This window comes from Labrus bergylta, chromosome 22 (assembly GCF_963930695.1).
Source record: "Labrus bergylta chromosome 22, fLabBer1.1, whole genome shotgun sequence".
In the NCBI taxonomy this organism is placed as follows: Eukaryota; Metazoa; Chordata; class Actinopteri; order Labriformes; family Labridae; genus Labrus; species Labrus bergylta.
Genome location: NC_089216.1, coordinates 12,128,163 through 12,148,229, shown reverse-complemented (window position 1 = coordinate 12,148,229; position 20,067 = coordinate 12,128,163). Strand labels below are relative to the sequence as shown.

Genomic DNA, 20,067 nt, shown 5'->3' with positions numbered 1-20,067 from the left:
AGTCTTTTATAAATTGGTTTTCTGTACAGTTTTATCAGTATGACTCTGTCATTCTAATTTTCTAAATACTTACGCTGAACATGTTAGAGGAATGTAGTTTGTGTTGTAAATGTCATTTCAAGAACAGCTTATTTCCTATCACTCCAAGAACAGAAAAAATGATTATTGCCTCAACTTCTGGTTCATAATGCTACAAATTGCCCTGTTTTGGCATCAAACCTTCACAACAAATAAGTAATTCCTAGCACAGTGAAGAGATAAGTGAATTTTTGCAAGGCTGTTGTTCCCACAGTGATTTTAAAAACAAATACTTAAACTGACACAATCATTAAAAAAGTTTCTTTTAAAATGACTGAGATGCTAAACTACCAGCATATATAATAAAGGTTATAAACAGGGTCATCCTACTTTGATATATTCATTTTGACTACACTGTGAGAAATAGTAACAGAATATTGTTGTACCTCTGTATACCATTGCACTGAAAAGAGCTATGTTTTGGCATTTGCAGCACAATACGCCTAAAACATGTTAGATGTTGGACTAAAATCCATTATAAATATAGGCTATATAGGTGAGGCAAGACAATGACATATCCAAGACAATTATAACCCTCGCGCTTCAGGGCTGTCCTGGATCTTTAGCCCCGCTCTGACCCCATGATGCTGAGGTAGCGGACAAAGGCTGGATCATCTTCTCCAGAAGGTTCATCATGCGCTCCTGCAACTGCAGACACTGGACCTGGAGGAGGCTCTGCTGATGCACTGCTCGACGGACCTCCCTGCACGTCTCCTCCACGGCCCGGCTGGACTTCTTTTGTTGCTGCAGCATGGCCTGCATCACCCGCAGTTTCTTTCTCTTCAGGGACAGGTGCTTGTTGGTGCGCCTTCTCCTGGCTGAAGTAGGGTGAGAGCTGGAGGGAAGAAAATGGAAAGTTCAGAGTGGGAATTGTCATAGTATATAACCAGATTTTAAAAAATGGTTATAAATATGAATTATCATTTTCTCATGTTAGATTTCAAGGTAAATGTTTTATAAAGTTGGCAGCTAACATCTGATATAAAACACACCCGAATGCTTAAGTGAATGTTCTAAGCTAGCTGAAGAGTCTTACAGTCAAGTAAGTCTTAGCTACAGTCTTTACCTAGCTTCACATTTCCCTCTTGCAATGTCGACTAAGATGAAAGAAAATGGCAATTAAAATGTTTTCACTATTTGTAAAAAAAAAAAACACAGTGTACAAGTTACAAAATAAGCCGCATAACTGACACTAAAGCATCACAAGACAAAAATCTAGTAATAGCTAGCTAAGGATAACAGCAGGTAGCCTTTGCTGAAACTAAGTTTACACTTGATTTCTCCCCCTTGATTCCTGCGATGTTTTCTCTACTTAGTTATTTCACTGATTTAGTTATCTCACATGAATACGGCATCAGCCTACTACAGCCATGGAGATTATATACAGCAAAAGTAGCCCTGCTAATAAGGAAATTGGCAGAGTGTCAGTAACTCTGCTCTCACTATTTGATGATGGAATTCAAGATATGGAGTCGTTTCACAACTTTTTGTAGTGCTGCCATTACTTTACAAAGTAGTGTTTGTAGTTTCTTAAATCCAATCCATGACACTTATTAAGAAATGGTTGACAGCATGCAAAAGGAAGAAAACATTTTGCTTCTTAATATTGTCCATTATCACTGGAAAATATACTTAGTTATTACGTTTTTTCAAGGGTCTGATTTTTCGCTGCTGTCTACAAGAGAAAAGCGACTTGTTCTCAATATAACAAAGAACCTAACTAAAAATCATGCCTTGACTACTTCCTGTTACCTGGAGCCATGTGTGTGCTCGCTGTCAGAGCTCAGCGAGTCCAGCTCTTGTTTTATCTCCATCTCGTCTGAAGAGCCTGTGTACTCTGGCAGAAATCCCATCACCCCCTCCTCTGACAGGGTCACCAGGTTGTCTGTGGATTGGGAGGAAGTGGAAGGACCTGCAGTGGAGGCCTGGAACTCCAAACAGTTCACTCGCCCGTTCTCCAGCGGTTTGGAGAGGATCTTCTCGATGGGTTTATAATAAGGCCAGTCTGGCGTCTCCCCACTTTCAATGGCTGTAGCTTTCGATCGCCTGTTGGATCAGAAATAGAGGTTTAAAGTCACGAAACAGCTGGAGCCTGAAGTCAAAGCTGAAGTCAACTTGCATGTGGTGCACTTGCCTGTACTGGAAAGACATGTTGGTGATTTTCATCTTGATCTCCTCTTTGAACCGCTGCTCTCCGGTCAGCTGGAAAAACCTCTGAGACATCTTCTCGTAAACCTTTGCGTTCCTTTTGCTCGTTTTCAGTTCGTTGTGGTGTTCCTCCCACACGTACAGGAGGGCTTTCATTTCCCCGTCGGTCCAGTTAGGGGCCCGTCTGTGTTTCTCACTGTGGCCTTGCAAGAGGTAGCTGAAACCATCTTCTGTTGCCATCTTTCAAATGGTTCTCTTGGCCTGTGCTGGCTGTGGTTTGCAGAAATAGGATCTCTACAGATTGAATTTGAAAGTCTTTTACCGTGCTAAGAGCTGTGTTCAATCTGCAGTGAGGGAGTGATACAAGAAGGCATACACACCGTCCTGCCTGTGCCCTTCCCCCCTAGCCTTGCTGAAAGAGGACTCAAAATGGGGCCTAAGGCAGGAGAGGAATCCGGTTAAAAGCTTTTAGTGGTGCGTGATGTCACTGTGACATCAAGTTGCCGTGGCAACAGAGAGGGAGGCCCTTCTTTTTCCCTCCCTCTCCCTATAACCACTCCCATCCGCTCTCTTTTTTCCCTCCATTCTGCTCCACACAAGCACAAAAAGCTTTTAGCTGAAAGGCAGCAGTGTGAGCGCATGAGGTTGCTGACACTTTTGAAATATGAGCCTCTGGGGAGGAGGGAAAAAAAAAAGAGAGTGAGAGAGCGAGAGAGCTGATACCACGGGTATGTGTTTCCCTAGCAACAAGGCACTGGATTTGGTAGTCAGCCAACACGCTGCTCCATTTAAAAGCTTTTAATTATAGACAAGTCATTTTGAGACAGGGAGAGGGCGGATCTGCTTCATCCAGCTTGATGTAGAGGAGTGGAAAACACTTACAGCCTGCAATTTAGATCTAAAAGGCAGAGAAAAGCTTTTCACTGAAACGCTGTGAAATGCTTTAGCTGGAAATAACAGACATCAGAAAAAACCTGCAACCTGCATTCATCAACCATATTCATCCTGTACTGGTATACAAAATGCTGACAGCTATAATCAGCTTTCTTATCATAGCTGTGGGTTGTAGACAATGATCCGCCCTGAAGTAAGGATTTCTCTGACCAGTAGGAAACCCCTCCCCCCTTTAGGTCTCAGTGAGGGGCGGATCCTCGTCTACCCCCATCTCAAGCAGCCTAATCTACCATAATATGTGCATATTTTCCCCCATAGTCTCTTGCTCCCTTTCTCTCACTCCCTCAATGTTCTTAACCTTTTAAAATAAAACATTTCTGCAAAAAATACTGTCTATCACATACAGAAAACCACGACTACTTTCCTTCCTGCAGCATTTTGTCTGGAAAACCTGAATCACCCCAAAATAGTAGTGCTCAATATTTGCTTGCATGCTCACTTCATCTTAATTACGGTTACTAGTTGCTGTCAGTCGGCTTAACTCCGGCCTGATTAGGCCCTTAACCCATCTGCTCCTCAGAAACCTGACTGGCGGCCGGTGCATTTTCATACCACAATTTGGCAGCTTTGCACAATCCATCACATCTGTCACTTAAGTCCTCCGTTAAGCTCTGCCGTCACGGAAATAGAAGGGCAAATGAAAGTTGGTGTGAAAGGTTTTTGAGTGTTTGTTTTTCAGCCAGCATGAAGGTTAGGCGAGTGTCTCAAAAAGGAACACATGTTCTTGCTGTTATGGGTTTATACTTTTATCGGATTATTTTTTGTTTGTTTATGAATATTCATTGTTTATTTATTTATTGTTGGGCTTTTTATGCCTCTATTAGAAGACAGGCCGGATTTGAACCTTGGCCGCCCGCTCTAAGGACTACAACCTCTTTACATTGGGCGCACAAACTACCTGCTAGGTCACTGGTGCCCCTATCTTATCACATTCTTAAAGTTAAAATTTGATTATATATATATTTTTTGCAGTTTTGTGATAGTAACCTAGACAGCTTTCCCTCAAAATGTTTTTTAACACAAAAAATCTACCCATTGTGTACATAATAATAATTATGTACATAGTAATTCCTCATTCTTAAATGCTTGTTATACAAGTTGCTTAAAAAACACAGGTACCACGCTTGTTTATTTCAACATAGGCTACTCAAATTCTCTTGCTGGGGTCCACTATAATTGTGTTTAATAGTCTCTTACTGTTTTTAATTCATTAAAGTGGAATTAATCCCAACTACTAATCCAGGAGCCAGACTAATCTGGGGATAAACTGGTCATCCACCTCTCTAGTCTTTAGATAGGAGTCAGTAATTAGGCTAATCTATGAAATATAAAGTGAAGTTTAAATTGAATTTGCTCAAAGTAGAGGTAGGTAAAGATGCAAATGTTTACCCAAACAGTAGCCTAGATTTGGCGTGCCAACGTTTGTGAAATGTGGGTGATAGCTTTCAATGGTTCAGATAATCAAATCCCCCAATAAAAAGCCAATATTACTTTAGAGAGAATACAGAGCTTGTCCTGTCCTTTACAAGTTAAATAACAAATCATAATCAATATTAAAATGCAACTTTCACTGATTAAATAGACCTCACCTCTGCTGTTAGTCAAATTCAAGTACCATAATGTCACTTTAAAGTATCAAAGTTGACACATTTAACAGATAAATTAATAAACATTGGACTTTTCTTTCTTTTTTTCGAGTATCGTAGCCTATGCACGCTACATTAGCCTATAGTAAATACAATCTTCTGTTATTGTATATGCAGACAGTGCTGTTCAAAGATCATAGTGTCAATGTTATTTACTAAAGCTGTCATTTTAGATAAGAGAGTAAACAATGATGGTCGTCTTGCATGAAGCTTCTAGTTTCCAGTTAATTGCTAAAGTGCGGGTTTTAACTTTGGCTCGTCCCTGCTTGATCTAGTCTCACAATATTTCAGCATTTACCAATTTCCTTTCACTTTTGGCACCCGTGTAGCTGTTAAAACAGACTAAAAGTGCCATTTAAAACTTCAAAGTATAAAATAAATGTCACATTTACGGACTTTACCATGGTGTCATACAGCTAGCTAGCATACTAGCTTATATGACATACAACAAACTGAGCCTGTTGAGTTTACGACTCTTTTCCTACTTGTGCTATTTCAACACAAAATTTTGGCATTGACGAGTATCTTGTCTTTGCCACTTTTTGCCGCAATGTCTGCTGTACATCAAAAGTAGGCCTAGTGTAATTTTGCATTAACGTCACAAAAATCAGTAAGGTAGTTCTGTCATTTTCTTTGAACCTTAGAAAAACGTTTAATGCAAATTTGTGCACATAAAACACATACATACAGTACAGTGCATACATAAAGTATCATAAAGCAAAACTGCTTTTAATGTTGGCCTACATTAGCATGTTAACAACTCATCTATTGAATCTCATTATAAACCGGTCCACACTGGACTGAATGCAAACCGACTGGACCACTTTGGCCAAAGCTAGATCCACAACAAGAGATAGTCTTTTGCACCTGCTCATTGCAGGAACTAAACATGAAAAAAAAACAACAAACGACTTAACTTTGTAGTTTCATTAGAGCATTTGAGCCTGGTTTGTGTGACCTACATAAAAAGTACAGTAGATGCAAGCTGTCCTGGGATATTTTGATACCAAGTGGCAAGCTCTGTGCAAATCTGAGCTCAGGCAGGAGGTCCAATCCTAGATGTTTTGTGAGAGGGATTAATCTATAGTAGTTTTTAGTAGTACATAGAAAGTTTCTTACCAATGTTCTGAGAGCCAAATAGCTAAGGAATGTCAGTTTTAAAAACTGTTAAATATAAAATACAGAAAATTATATATTTTTTTAAAGAAAGGGGCTGGTAGATGGCGTATAGATTTTCAGGCCATCTTGGGCACACTTGCAGCTTATTCTCACTTCAGCGAAAATGTCAGTCTGTTACAACACACACAAACACACGCACGCACGCACGCACGCACGCACACACACACACACACACACACACACACACACACACACACATAATGCAATGCAAAGAAACAGCATATAAAACAAATGTAAAATTAAAATATAAAAACATGATGGAAACAATATCATATATCAAGTATTTGCAATGTACATCGATACAATTGAATACAAATCAAAGCTAAAAAGGAATGTAGTTCTGGAAAAGTACCACTAGAGGTCAGCAAATATTCATGCTCAGATATCCAGTTACACACAAGTGTCTTCTGCTTGGACTAACACTTCAAACGTACAGACTTCTTTTCCTTCTTTCAGTTCCACTTAGCAGCAAAAACTTAATCAATTCAGGGAAAAATCCACTTTGTTACATTCTTGATTTGAAGTCTCACAGTTTAAATGTTTGTTATTGTTAATCTAACACTGACTTGTATGTGCACAGTGATCTCAAATGTCTCACTGAATAACATCTGTGATCTTGACACTGTTACTGCATCAGGAGAAAAACGGATTTCTCCCGTACTGAAACTGACTCATGCAGTCATGAGAGAAATTACATTTTCAGCTAATTCTGTCTGCTGGAAACAATTTTCTGCATCTTTCCTGTAAAGAGTTCAAAGGCTTGATCCTTCTCTGGTGGCAAAAGTACTTTCTTTTGTTGAAAACATTAAATATTTTCCAGCAGTTTCTAGCCTTGTTTCCCATTTCTTCTGTTTTTCTGGTCAGTCTCTGGGTAGACACTCCTCCTCGGTGATGCCCTGAGCCTTAAGCTCCTCCAGCACGTTGTCCAAGTGGCCTGGATCGGGATAACCATGGCCTGTCAGGTTGGAGCCAAACTCTGTCTTGTGGTGCACCTCGTTCCAGATGACTGTGTCGGACTCGCCGGTGGTGCTGGACGTGCCCACGGAGAAAATGAGCCGGCGGTCCCACGCTACCAGAAGAAGCCGCAGAACCTGGAGGAAAAGATTAAGGAACAAAAGATTCAACTTTATCCAAAAACTAGTCATGTCAGATTAAAATGAAACTTTTAACCGACAGGAAAGGAAGGTTCTGGTTTACCTTGCGTCCCTTTTCGCTGTCAGGAAGGTAGCAGTGTCTGGGGAAACCACGGGCAGTGAAAGGTTTGCCTGGATTTGGGTGCTCTGGGCCCTTAACAAGAACAAAAAAAAATTGTCAAATCCTTAAATAAAAGAGATCAAAACATATCCTGTAGTCATCCTTTTTTTTTTTTTTTAGCTAGTGTCATGTAAGATTTGGTATGCTGTCGTTACCTGGATGCCAGGTGGGATGTTATAAATAATCCGGATGGTTTTGCAGTCTGGGTGGCCCGGCAGTGAGTGGGGGATGACGTGGTACTCCATCTTGCCTGGGGGCTGGTTGCCGGTTTTGACTCCATAGATGGTCTTGCAGGTTGGACACTGCAGGCTGCCGTCCTTGTTGCCATTGTTGTACATTGCGACGAGGCATTGGAGGTGGTACTGATGGCCGCACTGAGCCAGGCGTCCCACTGACTCAGCCCGTGAGATGCCACCTACACCGGGGCCTTTGTAGCCCGATGGCCCGGCTAGAGCCTCCATACAGATGGTGCAGTCCTGAGATGGGAAGACATGTAAAACACGTTAAATACTTCTTTTTGAATATAGCCATTGAAATCACAATCATAGAAGAAAATGCTTTCCTTGTGTTAAAAAAGAGTCTTGCTAACATGCATTTTTTCTAAGAGCATTCAACTACAGCTCAAGGCTTTCATCAATGAAGGAATTTTGTAAATGTTAGGGGTAGCTAAATTCCCTTAAAAGCCAGCTTTTTAAATCAATACTTCAAATAATAACTAGATAATCTCAATGACAAAAGAGCAAACTCCTTGTGCTGATGCAGTCAATAAGATTCATATTTAACATTTTCACGCTTAAAACCAGCCTGTGTTGTGCACTGGTTTCCAAATGAAATAAAATATACCTATCATGTTTTATGTGACTTAGAAGTCATTAAACAAGAGCTAACCTCTTCAGGGGGATTGCGGACTTTCTGAAGGTATCTCTTCACTACCTCCTCAGGGGTCTTGCCTATGAGAGTGAAAAACATAGAATGACCAAATTGCACATGATACTTGCACTTGTTCTTGAAAACATTCAAGCAGACTTCTTCAAACCAACCTTTGCGAGCCTGTTTCTTGTTGGTCTTGCGGCAGCAGTGGCCCAGGCCGGGGACGGGCTTGATGTCGCTCTTGCTGACAGGAGGAGGATGAAGCACCAGCTTGGGGGGGCGTGTCAGGCAGACAGGAAGTCCTGCTGCGCTCATCAGGATGCCTGTAATGCCTGGATGCAGCCAGCAGAGGGGGCACATTAGACACTTGGTATAGGGTCTAATCATTGATAAGCTCTTTTCCCCAGGACAGAATCTATACACCTTACATGTGACGACTAAACAATACCCATTAGACATGGCGCTAAATGTCATTGGCTTTGCTGTCTGTAGGGCAGTAAGTCAGTGTCACTTAAAAGCTACTTTTATAAACTTAAAATGTATCTTTTAAGTCTTACATTTTTGACACATTCTTAAGAAAGTACTTTTGATTTATTACGTTATTAAGACAATTTTAAACAGATATTACCTGCCAGTGCAGGGTGCACCGGGCTGGATCCATTAAGGTTCTTCACTGGAACTGTTGGCACTCTGAAACACAAGACATCAAACTTACATGAATCTACATGATCACTGATGACACACTTATAGCACATTCAAGACTGTCCCGGTGGTCATCTCAGATTATAGAAACTACAGAAACAAGAATCGTCATCTGAAGAGTCACCTGCAAACGTAATGTAATAATAACTTAAACAGCTTGCCATGGCATATGGAAGCTCCCAGTTCCTCTCAGGTTAAGGAGCTTTTGCTGCGTCATGTTGGGAAACAGACAGATGCCGCGCATCACGAGTTGACATACTGTCTGTCCTGCAATTGCCAGGTGAGACGTCTCGCTATGTGAGGTTTAAGATTAGGGTTTGTGTGGCCGCACACTTGGAAAATTACCTTTGTTAACCTTTGTTTGGAAGTAAACTTAACAAGAACACAGGAGGAACAATAATAAAGAATTCCTGAAAAGAAGGCAAGTAATGATTGACTTTTTAGGAAACAGACTTGTTACACCCGCTTTCAGTTTGTGTAGTTTGTGAGGCAGCATCATTCTTCTTTAATTCAGTTATCCAGAAAAGATGAACTCCTTTAATCAGCTGAATGAATGAATATTTCCGACACTTTACACAAGTCAAACCATCCTCTGCTTCTTCACAGGTTACGTCAAATATAAAACACATGACAAAAGTCACTATTACTGTCAAGCTACAGTTTTAACTTACGGCCTGCCAGTTTTGATAACAGTCATTTTTGGTTCCTGAAAGCACCACAGATATTCCAGCAGTTATTCCAGTAGTGTGTCAGTGTCTCGGTCTCCCTCTTCTCCTGCTGCTTGTGTGCCACTGGCACGTCTCCTTCCTCCTCTTATAGAGCTAATCCACCTGCCTCCATCTGTTGACTGAGCTCTGGTTGTAGGCCAGAGATTGGTCACAGCAGGGATTACCTGTCAGGTATCACGTCACACTGTAAGGCTGCCATTAGGCTAACAGACTCGAGCACATACGGCTATGTGCTAACACAGCGCCACGGCCGAGATATCACAGCTGCTGTCAGGAATCCCGACCTCAGATTTTGGCACTTTTAATTTATTGCTTTGCTGTGTCGCATCAATTAAAGACGTCCATTAAAACCATCCTTAGGATTCAAATGAGCAGTTTGACTGTAACTGTCATGCTTATGTATGAAGACGTCTGTAACTGGCAAATGATTCAAAAAATAGCCCCTTAAGTAAAGCGATCACACACATGACATAGGTTTGTCCATATGGAAAATAACTAGCAGAGTGTTTGAAGCCAAAACTATTTCACTTAGAAATCACATGTTTTGGGCTGTTTGGGGGACTTTGCTAGGCGACCTAAACAAATTATCCTCTGTCTTTTATTCAAGATGTGTGTGTTCTTGGTTTTGATGGTTTTTATTTTGGTTTGAGGTTATTGTTTTTTTTACTTTCTGGCCTTTCCAACTCGTCAAAAAAAGAAAAAAACTAATTTAAAGGTCATATATTATCCTCCACAGGGCCTCTCTGTGTGGAGTTTGCATGTTCTCCCTGTGCATGTGTGGGTTCTCTCCGGGTACTCCGGCTTCCTCCCACAGTCCAAAGACATGCTCGTTAGGTCAATTGGTGACTCTGAAAAAATTTGCCCCGAGGTGTCAATGAGTGTGCCTGGTTGTCTGTCTCTATATGTCAGCAGTGTGATTGACTGGTGAACAGTCCATGGTGTACTCCACCTCTCGCCCGATGACAGCTGGGATCGGCTCCAGTCCCCCCCCCCCACCCCCCGGGACCTCAAAGATAATGGATGGATATTAAACTCCTTTTCAACCAGTCTACAGAAATCTCAGAGCTCACCAAAACATGTCTGTGAAGTGTCTTGTCTTCTCATAATTAGGGTGTTTGCAGACAGACTAAGGACACATGTTAAGTGTTAGAAAAACATGCTGAAGTGTATTTTGCATAATATGTGACCTTTAAAAACACACATCTTTGTTTTTCGTCGTAGGCTATTTAATTTTGTGTTCTGAGCTTTAAGACAAACTGATTTTCTGCTGTTTTACATGAAGTCTGTCTTTGGGTATCTTCCTACATATATTAACTTTTTCCATGTATTTTACCAAACATCACATCTCTAACCAAAACTCTAAATTATTTGCATCCTTTTGGATGGAACATTTGAGGGTGGGTTTATTAAGAAAACACCTGCTTTATATAACCCTAACCCTGGTAATGGTCCGTCCACCCAGTTTCTTAATAATAATAATAATCTACCTTATGGAGAAAAAATATGCAAACCTTGTTATAGAAAAGAAGAAGAAATTTTTAATTATTTGCATATCTGTGGATGTTTTTATTCAGGGAGGAAGTACTAAATAGCCCAAAAAATGGCCCCATGGTGCATTAACAGACATGTGATTAGTAATCATAAATAGTGTAAAACTGTACCATTCAATCTGCTCACACTGTAAACTCTCTTACTATGTCTGCTTGTTTACCAACAAAGCTTCCCCCCGTGTCACTATTCTGATTCACAAAAGGAGAAAACCTGTCAGCTGACTGGTCACACCTGAGCGAGAAGAGGTTCATTGACATTTGTGAGCGTAAGTCACACGCTGAAACAGATTAAAGGTGGGAAGAAGGCAGGTAAAGGTGGGTAAACAGAAAGAGGAGCGGTGAGTCGGCAAGTCACGTTTCTTTGATCCCTGCTAATCCGATGGCATTAGCACGGCCTCCATCTGGACCGCTGGATGATGCCGAGCTGCAGCATATGTCAACACAGACACGCACATTTAAACTTGATTCAAACTCACACCTTAAAATACGTCTGATACACAGATACATCCGTGAGGAAGGAGTAAAAAACCCATAATGAAAAGGAGACAGAGGCAGAGGCATCGATATTAAATCCACTGCAGCCAGTGGAGAAAGGAACCCCCGACAGGTGTTCGCAGCAAAGGAAACTTTGGTCACTGTGATAATCTGTGACACTTGACTTGGAAACCATCTGCTCAATTTCACTGACGGAAAATTCTCTTACGCGAATCAACAAAGGTCAAAAAGAACAAATCATGTGTACACTTACTACTGTCCAGTGTCTTTGAGGACATGAAAAGCGGCTTATAAAGAAAATACATAAATATTATTATTATTATTATTTGGCATTACTTTTATTAACATAATAGGGGATAACTGTGCTGTCTTTTCCAAAATCGATTTACTACTCAGATGTAATATTTCAGTCAATATCAATAAATTGAATATCAAACTCACCTTCACATTTCCTCTTTTGATTTAATCTCAAAACAACTTGTACTTCTGTGGTTCCAGTGCTTTCATTTGTTCATGGAAATCTGCTCATAATGTATGAATTATTTGTGTTTATTAAAGTTACTTTGAAAACATTTTTTTTTTTTGTTCAACTGTATTCTGGATTGATAATTATTCCAGTTTTATTTAAGCTTATTACGTCATTATGTTTAGAAATTTTAAGTATATTTGGTAAGATACTTTAATCAATACAGATGATGCCTTCAGGTTGCTCTGATAATCATGTAAGCCACAATATTGGATCAAATGACAAAGTATAATGTGAAAAGGGGCACAAATAATTATTACCTGACATTCCTCCAGCAGAGTCTACAGCAGGGTTCTCAAACGTTTTCTTTGGATTGGTCTGATTGTTTATTGTTCTTACGGGCAGACTGCACAGGGGACTCGTTTTTTTTTTAATAACAAATCCGTTTTGATTTTATGAACGATACGAGTTATGCATGGACACGTGTCTGACCTGGTGACAGTTGGGAGCGATGTAACTGTTGTTAGGTTGACTGAAAGTTAGGCAGGATTTCCAGTATAGTGATGCCGATGAACCACCGGAGACAATCAGGCTTCCTTCATTCATATTAACAATCTATGGGATAAAAGTGAGCTGTTGAACATGAGGAGTTTGATGTTATTTCAAGTTTGACTCTTACACTGTAAAAATGCACAATGTGAGTCAATGTAATGTAACTGCTATGGACAACATTTAAATCAAGTTAAGTCACACTGTGAGAAATATAAAAACCAGGCAATGCTTAAATGATAAATAATGATCCATTTATAATCAGCTGTTTCACTCTTTAAAATACTGTATAAATGCTTCACACCAAAAGGCAACAAGAGAAAAGCACCGTTAGCAGCAACTAGCCAAAAAAACCCTGTGGACCCTTAGGCAGCTAGCAGGCAGCTAGCAGAAAGCTAGCTCCACTTAGGTGTTGAATATATGTTGATGTTTGAGTCTTCTTCCTTTTTACATGAATATATTAAACAATGAAATTTGTGTAGTTTTTCTAGTTATAACTGCAATTGGCGAAATGTTCACTAACATTAGTCACACCAATGTTTAACCACACATTGGTTAATTACATTAACTGATTAACATGATGCTGAAAAGTCTTAATTACACTCTGTATTTCATTTGCTTGACTTGACAAATAAAGGTGAACTTAATTATCTCCATGTATTTATGAATTTAGAGATATAGTCAAAATAGACTTATACTAAAGTAATGCCACTCAACCATCCCTTATGGGCCTCCATACATGTAGTATAGTTTTTCCCCCAGCCAATGACAGTTTGAGGAGTGATAACAGTTCAGCCTTTGGACCCGATTCAAACCGGTGAATATGACGGACGAGGACGTAATGGCAAAAAAGAGAAAATATCACGGTGAGGCAGAACGGTAAGCAGATATAGCTTGTTCTAAAACAAGGATGAACCTTGAGTTGGCTATCACCCATAGAGGTTGAGTTGGCCTGCTTTCTGTTGGACAGGCTGATGTGCTGCATTGTAGTTATGTCCTGCAGTGAGTGTGCGCTTCTAGGGGCCATGAGCCCAGAAAGGAGGGGCCCAGTTTGAATGTTGCAAGCTTTAAGGAACAATGCTACTGGCTCTACCTATCTAGGTTGACAAGCTTCAAGAAGTGTTCCACCTCTTTCAATTACAGGAGCACTAATGACATGCTAGCAATGAACATGGGGATGAACCAGTATGACGATGACAGCAGGTAGCACTTAGTGGAGATTGAGCTAAGTATAAGTAAAGGGAGGAGAAAAGCCAACAGCAGAGTGGAACCAGGGCTCATGGGATCACAGAGACTCTGGAACTGTGACGTTGTAGGGTTTTACCGCAGCAGCAGGTGCTCTCACCTGACATATTGAAATAATAGGTCACACAGCACACTTGACACAAAATACTGAGATTAGTGAAGCAAGAATATTAAGCCTGTGGTATTTGCTATTAATCTGAGGATTAGCTGGACTGCTAATGCGAGGATATACAGAAAGTTGGTGTGACCTGCTGGGTGGGCTCACAAATTATCCTCAGCATGTGGTTGTTTGATCAAGTGTTAATCACAGTACATGCGACCAAATCGGTTCATATGTCCTATCAAAACAGTATAGAGGAACTGTAGTGTTTGAATGATTCATGTTGTGCAAAAATTGTACAATTGTTTCATTTAGATGTGACGCAGTAGCACAAGTGAAATCACAAGCATCCTGAAAACGTCTTCTGAAGAAGACCATGCTTGTAAAAAAGGCAACCTGAAGAACCAGCAAAGGGAAAAAAGCAGGACCAAAGACATCTTGCTAACCAGCACCCTCTGGCTTCAACACATGGACACTGAGACTTCCTGCTTTTGTGAACATACACAGACGCTGACATCACTTAAAACATGAACATCACACGGATGAATAGTGATTTGTTAGATGATGAATGACTCCCACAAATCTATGTCGAGCTATTGCAGAATTGAAGAACTCTTTTTTTTAAAATGTCTGAACATGAATACGGTCTCCAGCTGTATGTCCTTTGTTTTATGTCAGACTAAAATTGTTGAAATATTTTATATCTGCATTATTTCTTTTTTGTTTGAAACCTGTGTCCTTGTTTCATATCATCCTATTTTTTGTATTTTCAAATCTGAGGTCCTAATCAGTAAAGCCATTTAAATAACTTAGCTAACCTGCTTTATGAAACAAGAGGCCCCAATTGTTTTTGTGACAATGATGTTCAGTAGAAACATGCTTTGTGTATGCTGTATGTGTGAGTGTGGGGGGGGGGGGGGGGATAAAAGTACTTTCACCATTAAGTGCTTGCATGACAAATATGTGTAATGTGAAAGACTAGTGTGACCTCGGCCTTGTTTGGTGTGAATGCTCGTCATTGTGTTCTCTGGAGATGAACGACCCTCGTGGACTTTGTCACAAAGATTAAAAAGGCTCATGAATGTTAATGAGTGATCATGTCACACACTATGTAATGAGGACAACAACAAAATAAAAACTTGAAATGTGTGTGTAATTACATTTTCTTACATGTCGTGCTTGGGTTGGTTCCATGGTTATGATTCATACACATTACTATATTGTTCAGGGCTGTAGTGTCTGTGTAGATTCAATTCGATAGTCACGTCCAACATTTCATTATAAGGGTCTGGCTTGCATATAAACACAGTTATTGTAAACATATTTTCATTCCTGTTTTCTGAAAGCAGTTGCCCATCTCCTTGGTTTCAGCTCTTTGGCGCTTGGCAAAAGGTAGAAAGTTGAATTCAGAGTTTATTCACTGAAAACAGCTGCATAGAGCCTACAGCTGCTGGAAGAGAGATACTGAAGAGGGCAGTGAGCGAGAACCGAATCAATAAAGTTTCACAACCGAAATCCCCCCAGAAAGGGCTGAAAGCTGCTAAAACCCCCCTCCAGATCTGAACAGAACTGCAGTTTGTTGATACTAATTAATGTGACATGTAGTATTCCTTTTCACATTGCATTTATAATATTTCAATAAACGTAATTTCTCTTGAACAATTAAGCCAGCTAGGAACTACCTATTGATTAGCATGTTCAGCAGCCCATAGCGCTAAGACTCTGCAAACCACAACTGCGAGCTAGCTAGCTTGTTGGTAGTTAGCCACATTGGCAAACAACCAAGAAGGCATTTTATTGGACACCAATTAACATAAAAATCTTGTGTAAGTTATAAACTTGTTTTATGTTTTATGGAAGGACACACTTTAAAAAAACATTAATAAGACCTAAAAGGGACTTTTTTTTAATTTTTATTTTTACAGTGTACTCACCCAGAGGCGATCAGGGCACGGGATTGAGCCATGGCAATCCGCTGCAGAGCAGGTCTGCTTAGCCCCGCCAGGCTAGACCGTGGCGGCAGAGGAGCTGCGCAGGCAGCAGCACCCGATGAAGACACTGGACCCAGCACGCGGGCGGAAGGCGAGGGCGTGCAGGTGGAGGAAGCGGTGGAGATGAGAGGAGGAGGGCCGGGAGCGGGCACTGTAGGGGCGGAGCAGGAAGCAGACAGGGAGGATGAGGCAGGGGGATGAGGGGGAGAGATGGCTGAAGATGATAGTGTGGCGGGTGGAGGAGGAGGCGGTGGTGGCGGCGGAAGAGGTGGAGGAGGGGGGCGGGTGGAGGAGATGGATAGGGCTGCCGTAGCTGAGTTGAGAAGAGAGAAAGAGTGGGGGAAGCCTCCTCCGAAGCCATAGCTGGAGCTGCCATAGCCACTACCACCCATAAAGCCCACACCTCCGGCGCCACCCATACCGCTCACACTGAAGCCACCTGTCGCCCCAACTATGGATGTCCTGTGGGGGGAGAGGGAGCGAGAAAGGGAGGGAGGCCGAGGGAGCGTCAGCGAGTACGATCCTCCTGGGATTGGGTGACTGCTGATTTTGGGACTAGGTGGTTTTGTCTGTGGCGGCCTCCGACCGAGAGTGTGAGCAGTCGCCATCGCACCCGCTTTGACACTTAGCACTAGCATACACTGCTGACAGGCACACGGTTGTCCTAAAGAAGTGATGGCTGAAGCAGGAAGCGCCCCGCTTGGATACGCACTCCCGTTTCCAGTCCCTCCACTGCCCATTCGGATCCCCATACCCGCTCCAGAAACGTCCACCCCCAGCAGTCCTCCGTGGCTGGGCATGGACATGGGTCCCCATGCGTGGTGTGATCTAGGCAAAGGCCCCGACACAAGGGGGTACGCCAGATCCGAGCGGCGCTGGATGCGTCTGCAGCGCTGCGTCTGCCCGTTGATTTGCGTCATGCTTTCGAAGTCAATGAGGTAGCAGAATCCCAGCGGCGCCAGATCCAGCCAGGGCTGCTGGCGATCGCGTGCCGCCTGGATGGCGATGCCGACGTCAGTGTCGTACACCGTCCAACTGCCGGTGTCGTTCTCCCACTCCCACAACCAGCCCTGGCCCGGTGCTGAGGTGGGGTCGTAAAAGCTGCGTCGTACCGGTCGGAGGGTACCTAGGACAGGAATAAGGAGGTCACAAAATAGCGTGCAAATTATTCATGGTGAAACTACATTTAGGAATACGTCCTGCAGTCATCTGACTATTACCTCTTACTAAACTTTGTCTGAGTCTGTTCAGCCTGTGGGGAGAAATTTGTGGTCACCAACAAAACATTCTACAAAGAGAATAAAGCTGTAGCGTATTTTTTTCTACCCCAAATGACTGTCGTGTTGCTTGTTGTTGACAGGAAGTTGCAATAAGACTGCAGTGCTTTTTTGTGGATAAGGACATTTACAACCCTAACAAATTCAACATGTTTGTGTGTTTGCTTGCTGAGAATTTGGGCAAACAGGTTGCCCCTGGTAACAGCACTTGGTGTTCTGGTTTCTGATTGGCTGGCAGCTTTGATCCGACCCAAAGCTGGCTGTGTTTGCTTTCCCAGGGAATCCAAAAAACTCTAGAGTCTTCATACTGTAAAGCCTTCACATCTAAAAAGCCTGCATCTGAAACACAAAAGTGGAACAAAAAGTCCTCAACAGATGGAGCCTTTTTGTGGATTTCGAGGCAGTTTTGTCAGAACAGTTTAACATTTCCCATTAACACTTTCTAACAGTAAGGCCTTAATACATTTACATTAAAAAAAACCCAAACATTTAAGATATATAATGTAAAACCAGAAGTACAGCCTTGAAAGAAAACAGAAAAATGTGTTTCATTTAACCCACTTTTTTTTCAAAGACCTCCTCCTCCTGAATACCCTTCTCACCCTTCATCTCCTCCTCCTCCTCCCTGTCTCCTATTTAGACTGGGGCACCCTGTCTGCCTTCATCCCCACCCTACAAGTTTAGCTTCTGCTTGGTTGCAGGCAAAAAAAAAAAACCAAAAAACAACACAATGATTTTGTCAGCCAATGATGGGAGAGATGGTAAACATGCGGGTCTCTGCCAAAGTTTGGCAACTGAAAGCTCGACATCCACTGCTTTATCTCACACTGCTTGCAATTAAACTTTGATTTGTGAAAGACGACCTCTCAATAAAGATCTACCATTTCTCCCCCATACAACAAAACAATGAATATGCCCACGCATTGGTGGATGATTGCGGACCTAGCTGTGGCTAAAATTACACATTAACTAGCACTGCATTGTTGTTGTTTGATATCATCACTCAACTGAAAAGATTTCATTTTTGTGTGCTAAAAAATGAACGTGGCAGTATCAGAGACTCTCTGACACAGTTATTGGAACGACTGCACTTCTCATGTCCGGTTCTGGAAAAAAATATAAAAAGGAGTAGCCTATTAAAGACTGAGTTCACAGTAAAAAGAAAAAATCACTGTCTGCTGCTATGACTGGACACTAAAAGCTGCTACTGTGGCCTTGGTAAAACATGTAAAAACACACAGGGTCCTACAACAATGACTCACTCTGGCCCTGAATCCTTTCATAATCAAAACATCCCTCCCTGTGCTCTAAACCTCTCAAATAAATGTACTAAAGCAGGAGAACGCAAACTATGAGGGAGCAGATTTTTTCATCCCAATAACAATGAAACATTTCAGTCACATAGCTGTACAAACAAGAAGCCATCATGCAGCAAAACACACCCACAAAAGCAGCAATTTGTGGTTCAGAATCCTCAGGAAAGGCTTGTAAAGATAGCATAGACAATCATTAAGCAGGAGAGAAAAAAAAAAAAAAAAAAAAAAAAAAGGCCTCCACCTCAGGCCCAGCTACACCGTTACATCCTCCACCATGTGTCTCCTCCTCTCCTCTCCGCTCCTCTCACCTGTGTCTTGTCGGAACTGGTGCATGGAATGCAAATCGATGATGTAGGGCGAGAGGCGCGAGTCCACCTGGCCGAGGACGACACTACCACAGCGCGGGTTGCTCCGGATGACTGCCTCGATGTGATGACAGACAGCCGGGCTGTAGGGCCGCCAGCGTCCGTGCTCGTTCAGCCATTCCCATACCACTACGGCGGATGCTAGTAACATCCTATTCCTGCAAGGATGGAAAAATAATAACGACAATGAGGAGGCATATGTGAGAGCGAACTGTAGAAAGATTCAAAGACACCCTGCTGCCACTCCGCCGTGCATCCTTGCGCACAGCGGCGCTGCATCCATCTTGGACAGTTTGCAACCCAGATGTGTCTCCTATATGTGGATTTAAATATATATTTTTAGCATGACACTATAGGCAAACCGTACCTTCCATGTTTGTAGTTTCGGTAATGCAGCCGTCAGTATGTCCCTTTATCGCACCCTGAGTAGGCTATATAGAGCGTTTCAGGGTGCGAAAAGCCTTGCAGGATGGTTGCATTTTACTCCCTATGCAGATGAGTGACGTCTGCTGAAATCATTTCTCCGGCACAATCAAGTTAGGATGAGAGGAGAAAATGCAACTTGGATGCTCACAGTGGTGCGGCAGTCGTGAAGTGGGTTACTGTGACAGACTGGCGTTGAACGTGCAGTATCTTTTATTATTGCATTTTTTTTTACCAAATCTGTGCAGTCTGTCAGGTAGGATGAAATTCATGAAAAGAAAATAATGATATTTACCAGGTTTGATCGTATCCGTATGACTCCAGTCAAATCACTGCTTGGTAGAACAACTGGGATGTATTATAATGATCCATCTATCACTATTAGAATTTGTCTTCAGTCTCGAGGTAAAATCCCGTATTTTGGATACATAATTGATTTGGCAATGTTCACTACAGCTGTGTTTTATCTACTATGACTCGTCATTATCTAATGGTTCATCCATAGTGTCTCGATAGAGTGTCTCTCAACCACAACCGAGAATAATTTGCCCAGTGAAGGATACATTTTTGACACTGGCGTGCGGGAACACTCCCACGCATCTAAGGACTCCGATATCCAATGAGATTTGACCAAGTCCTCCGTCTGGCCAATCATGAACTTCCCTCATTTTAGTCGCTTTAGATACTAAATAGCTAATACGGTCTATGTTTTTATTGGGATTTTATATTCT

The 20,067-nt window shown here is 41.8% G+C and overlaps 2 protein-coding genes and 1 long non-coding RNA gene across 4 annotated transcripts; 1 reads left to right on the top strand and 2 right to left on the bottom strand.

Annotated features, from left to right (window-relative positions):
• Positions 1–68: 68 nt before the first annotated feature.
• msantd1 (Myb/SANT-like DNA-binding domain containing 1) lies at positions 69–2,868 on the bottom strand. The gene is made up of 3 exons (XM_020629239.3): positions 2,213–2,868; positions 1,831–2,124; positions 69–913 (listed from the first exon to the last, which is right to left on the bottom strand). Exons 1-3 carry the CDS (start codon positions 2,464–2,466, stop codon positions 622–624), a joined length of 840 nt encoding a protein of 279 aa, XP_020484895.1. The 5' UTR covers positions 2,467–2,868; the 3' UTR covers positions 69–621.
• Positions 2,869–5,453: 2,585 nt separating this feature from the next.
• On the bottom strand, positions 5,454–20,001 carry dtx4a (deltex 4, E3 ubiquitin ligase a). Of its 2 annotated transcripts, none has more exons than XM_020629226.3 (9): positions 19,632–20,001; positions 18,857–19,071; positions 15,899–17,081; positions 8,758–8,819; positions 8,300–8,461; positions 8,148–8,209; positions 7,415–7,735; positions 7,203–7,292; positions 5,454–7,096 (listed from the first exon to the last, which is right to left on the bottom strand). In XM_020629226.3, exons 2-9 carry the CDS (start codon positions 19,062–19,064, stop codon positions 6,866–6,868), a joined length of 2,319 nt encoding a protein of 772 aa, XP_020484882.2. In that variant the 5' UTR covers positions 19,065–19,071; positions 19,632–20,001; the 3' UTR covers positions 5,454–6,865. The 2 variants fall into 2 exon arrangements, with proteins under 2 accessions (XP_020484882.2, XP_020484881.2); XM_020629225.3 differs by lacking the exon at positions 19,632–20,001 and adding an exon at positions 19,281–19,497.
• LOC109980729 (uncharacterized) lies at positions 12,802–15,113 on the top strand. Its single transcript, XR_002277846.3, has 2 exons — positions 12,802–13,498; positions 14,280–15,113. It is a non-coding gene; the product is annotated as an uncharacterized lncRNA (long non-coding RNA).
• Positions 20,002–20,067: the final 66 nt, after the last annotated feature.

What these genes read in the sequence shown, in the direction of transcription:
- msantd1 (XM_020629239.3), bottom strand. Translation starts at nt 2,466, where the DNA reads ATGGCAACAGAAGATGGTTTCAGCTACCTCTTGCAAGGCCACAGTGAG. An exon ending in AACATGTCTTTCCAGTACAG is followed by an intron (nt 2,125 to 2,212) that starts GCAAGTGCACCA and finishes CTGATCCAACAG; the next exon opens with GCGATCGAAAGCTACAGCCA. An exon ending in GAGCACACACATGGCTCCAG is followed by an intron (nt 914 to 1,830) that starts GTAACAGGAAGT and finishes TCTTCCCTCCAG; the next exon opens with CTCTCACCCTACTTCAGCCA.
- dtx4a (XM_020629226.3), bottom strand. Translation starts at nt 19,064, where the DNA reads ATGTTACTAGCATCCGCCGTAGTGGTATGGGAATGGCTGAACGAGCAC. An exon ending in CGTGCCCTGATCGCCTCTGG is followed by an intron (nt 8,820 to 15,898) that starts GTGAGTACACTG and finishes CTTGTGTTTCAG; the next exon opens with AGTGCCAACAGTTCCAGTGA. An exon ending in TCCGCAATCCCCCTGAAGAG is followed by an intron (nt 7,736 to 8,147) that starts GTTAGCTCTTGT and finishes TTCCCATCTCAG; the next exon opens with GACTGCACCATCTGTATGGA.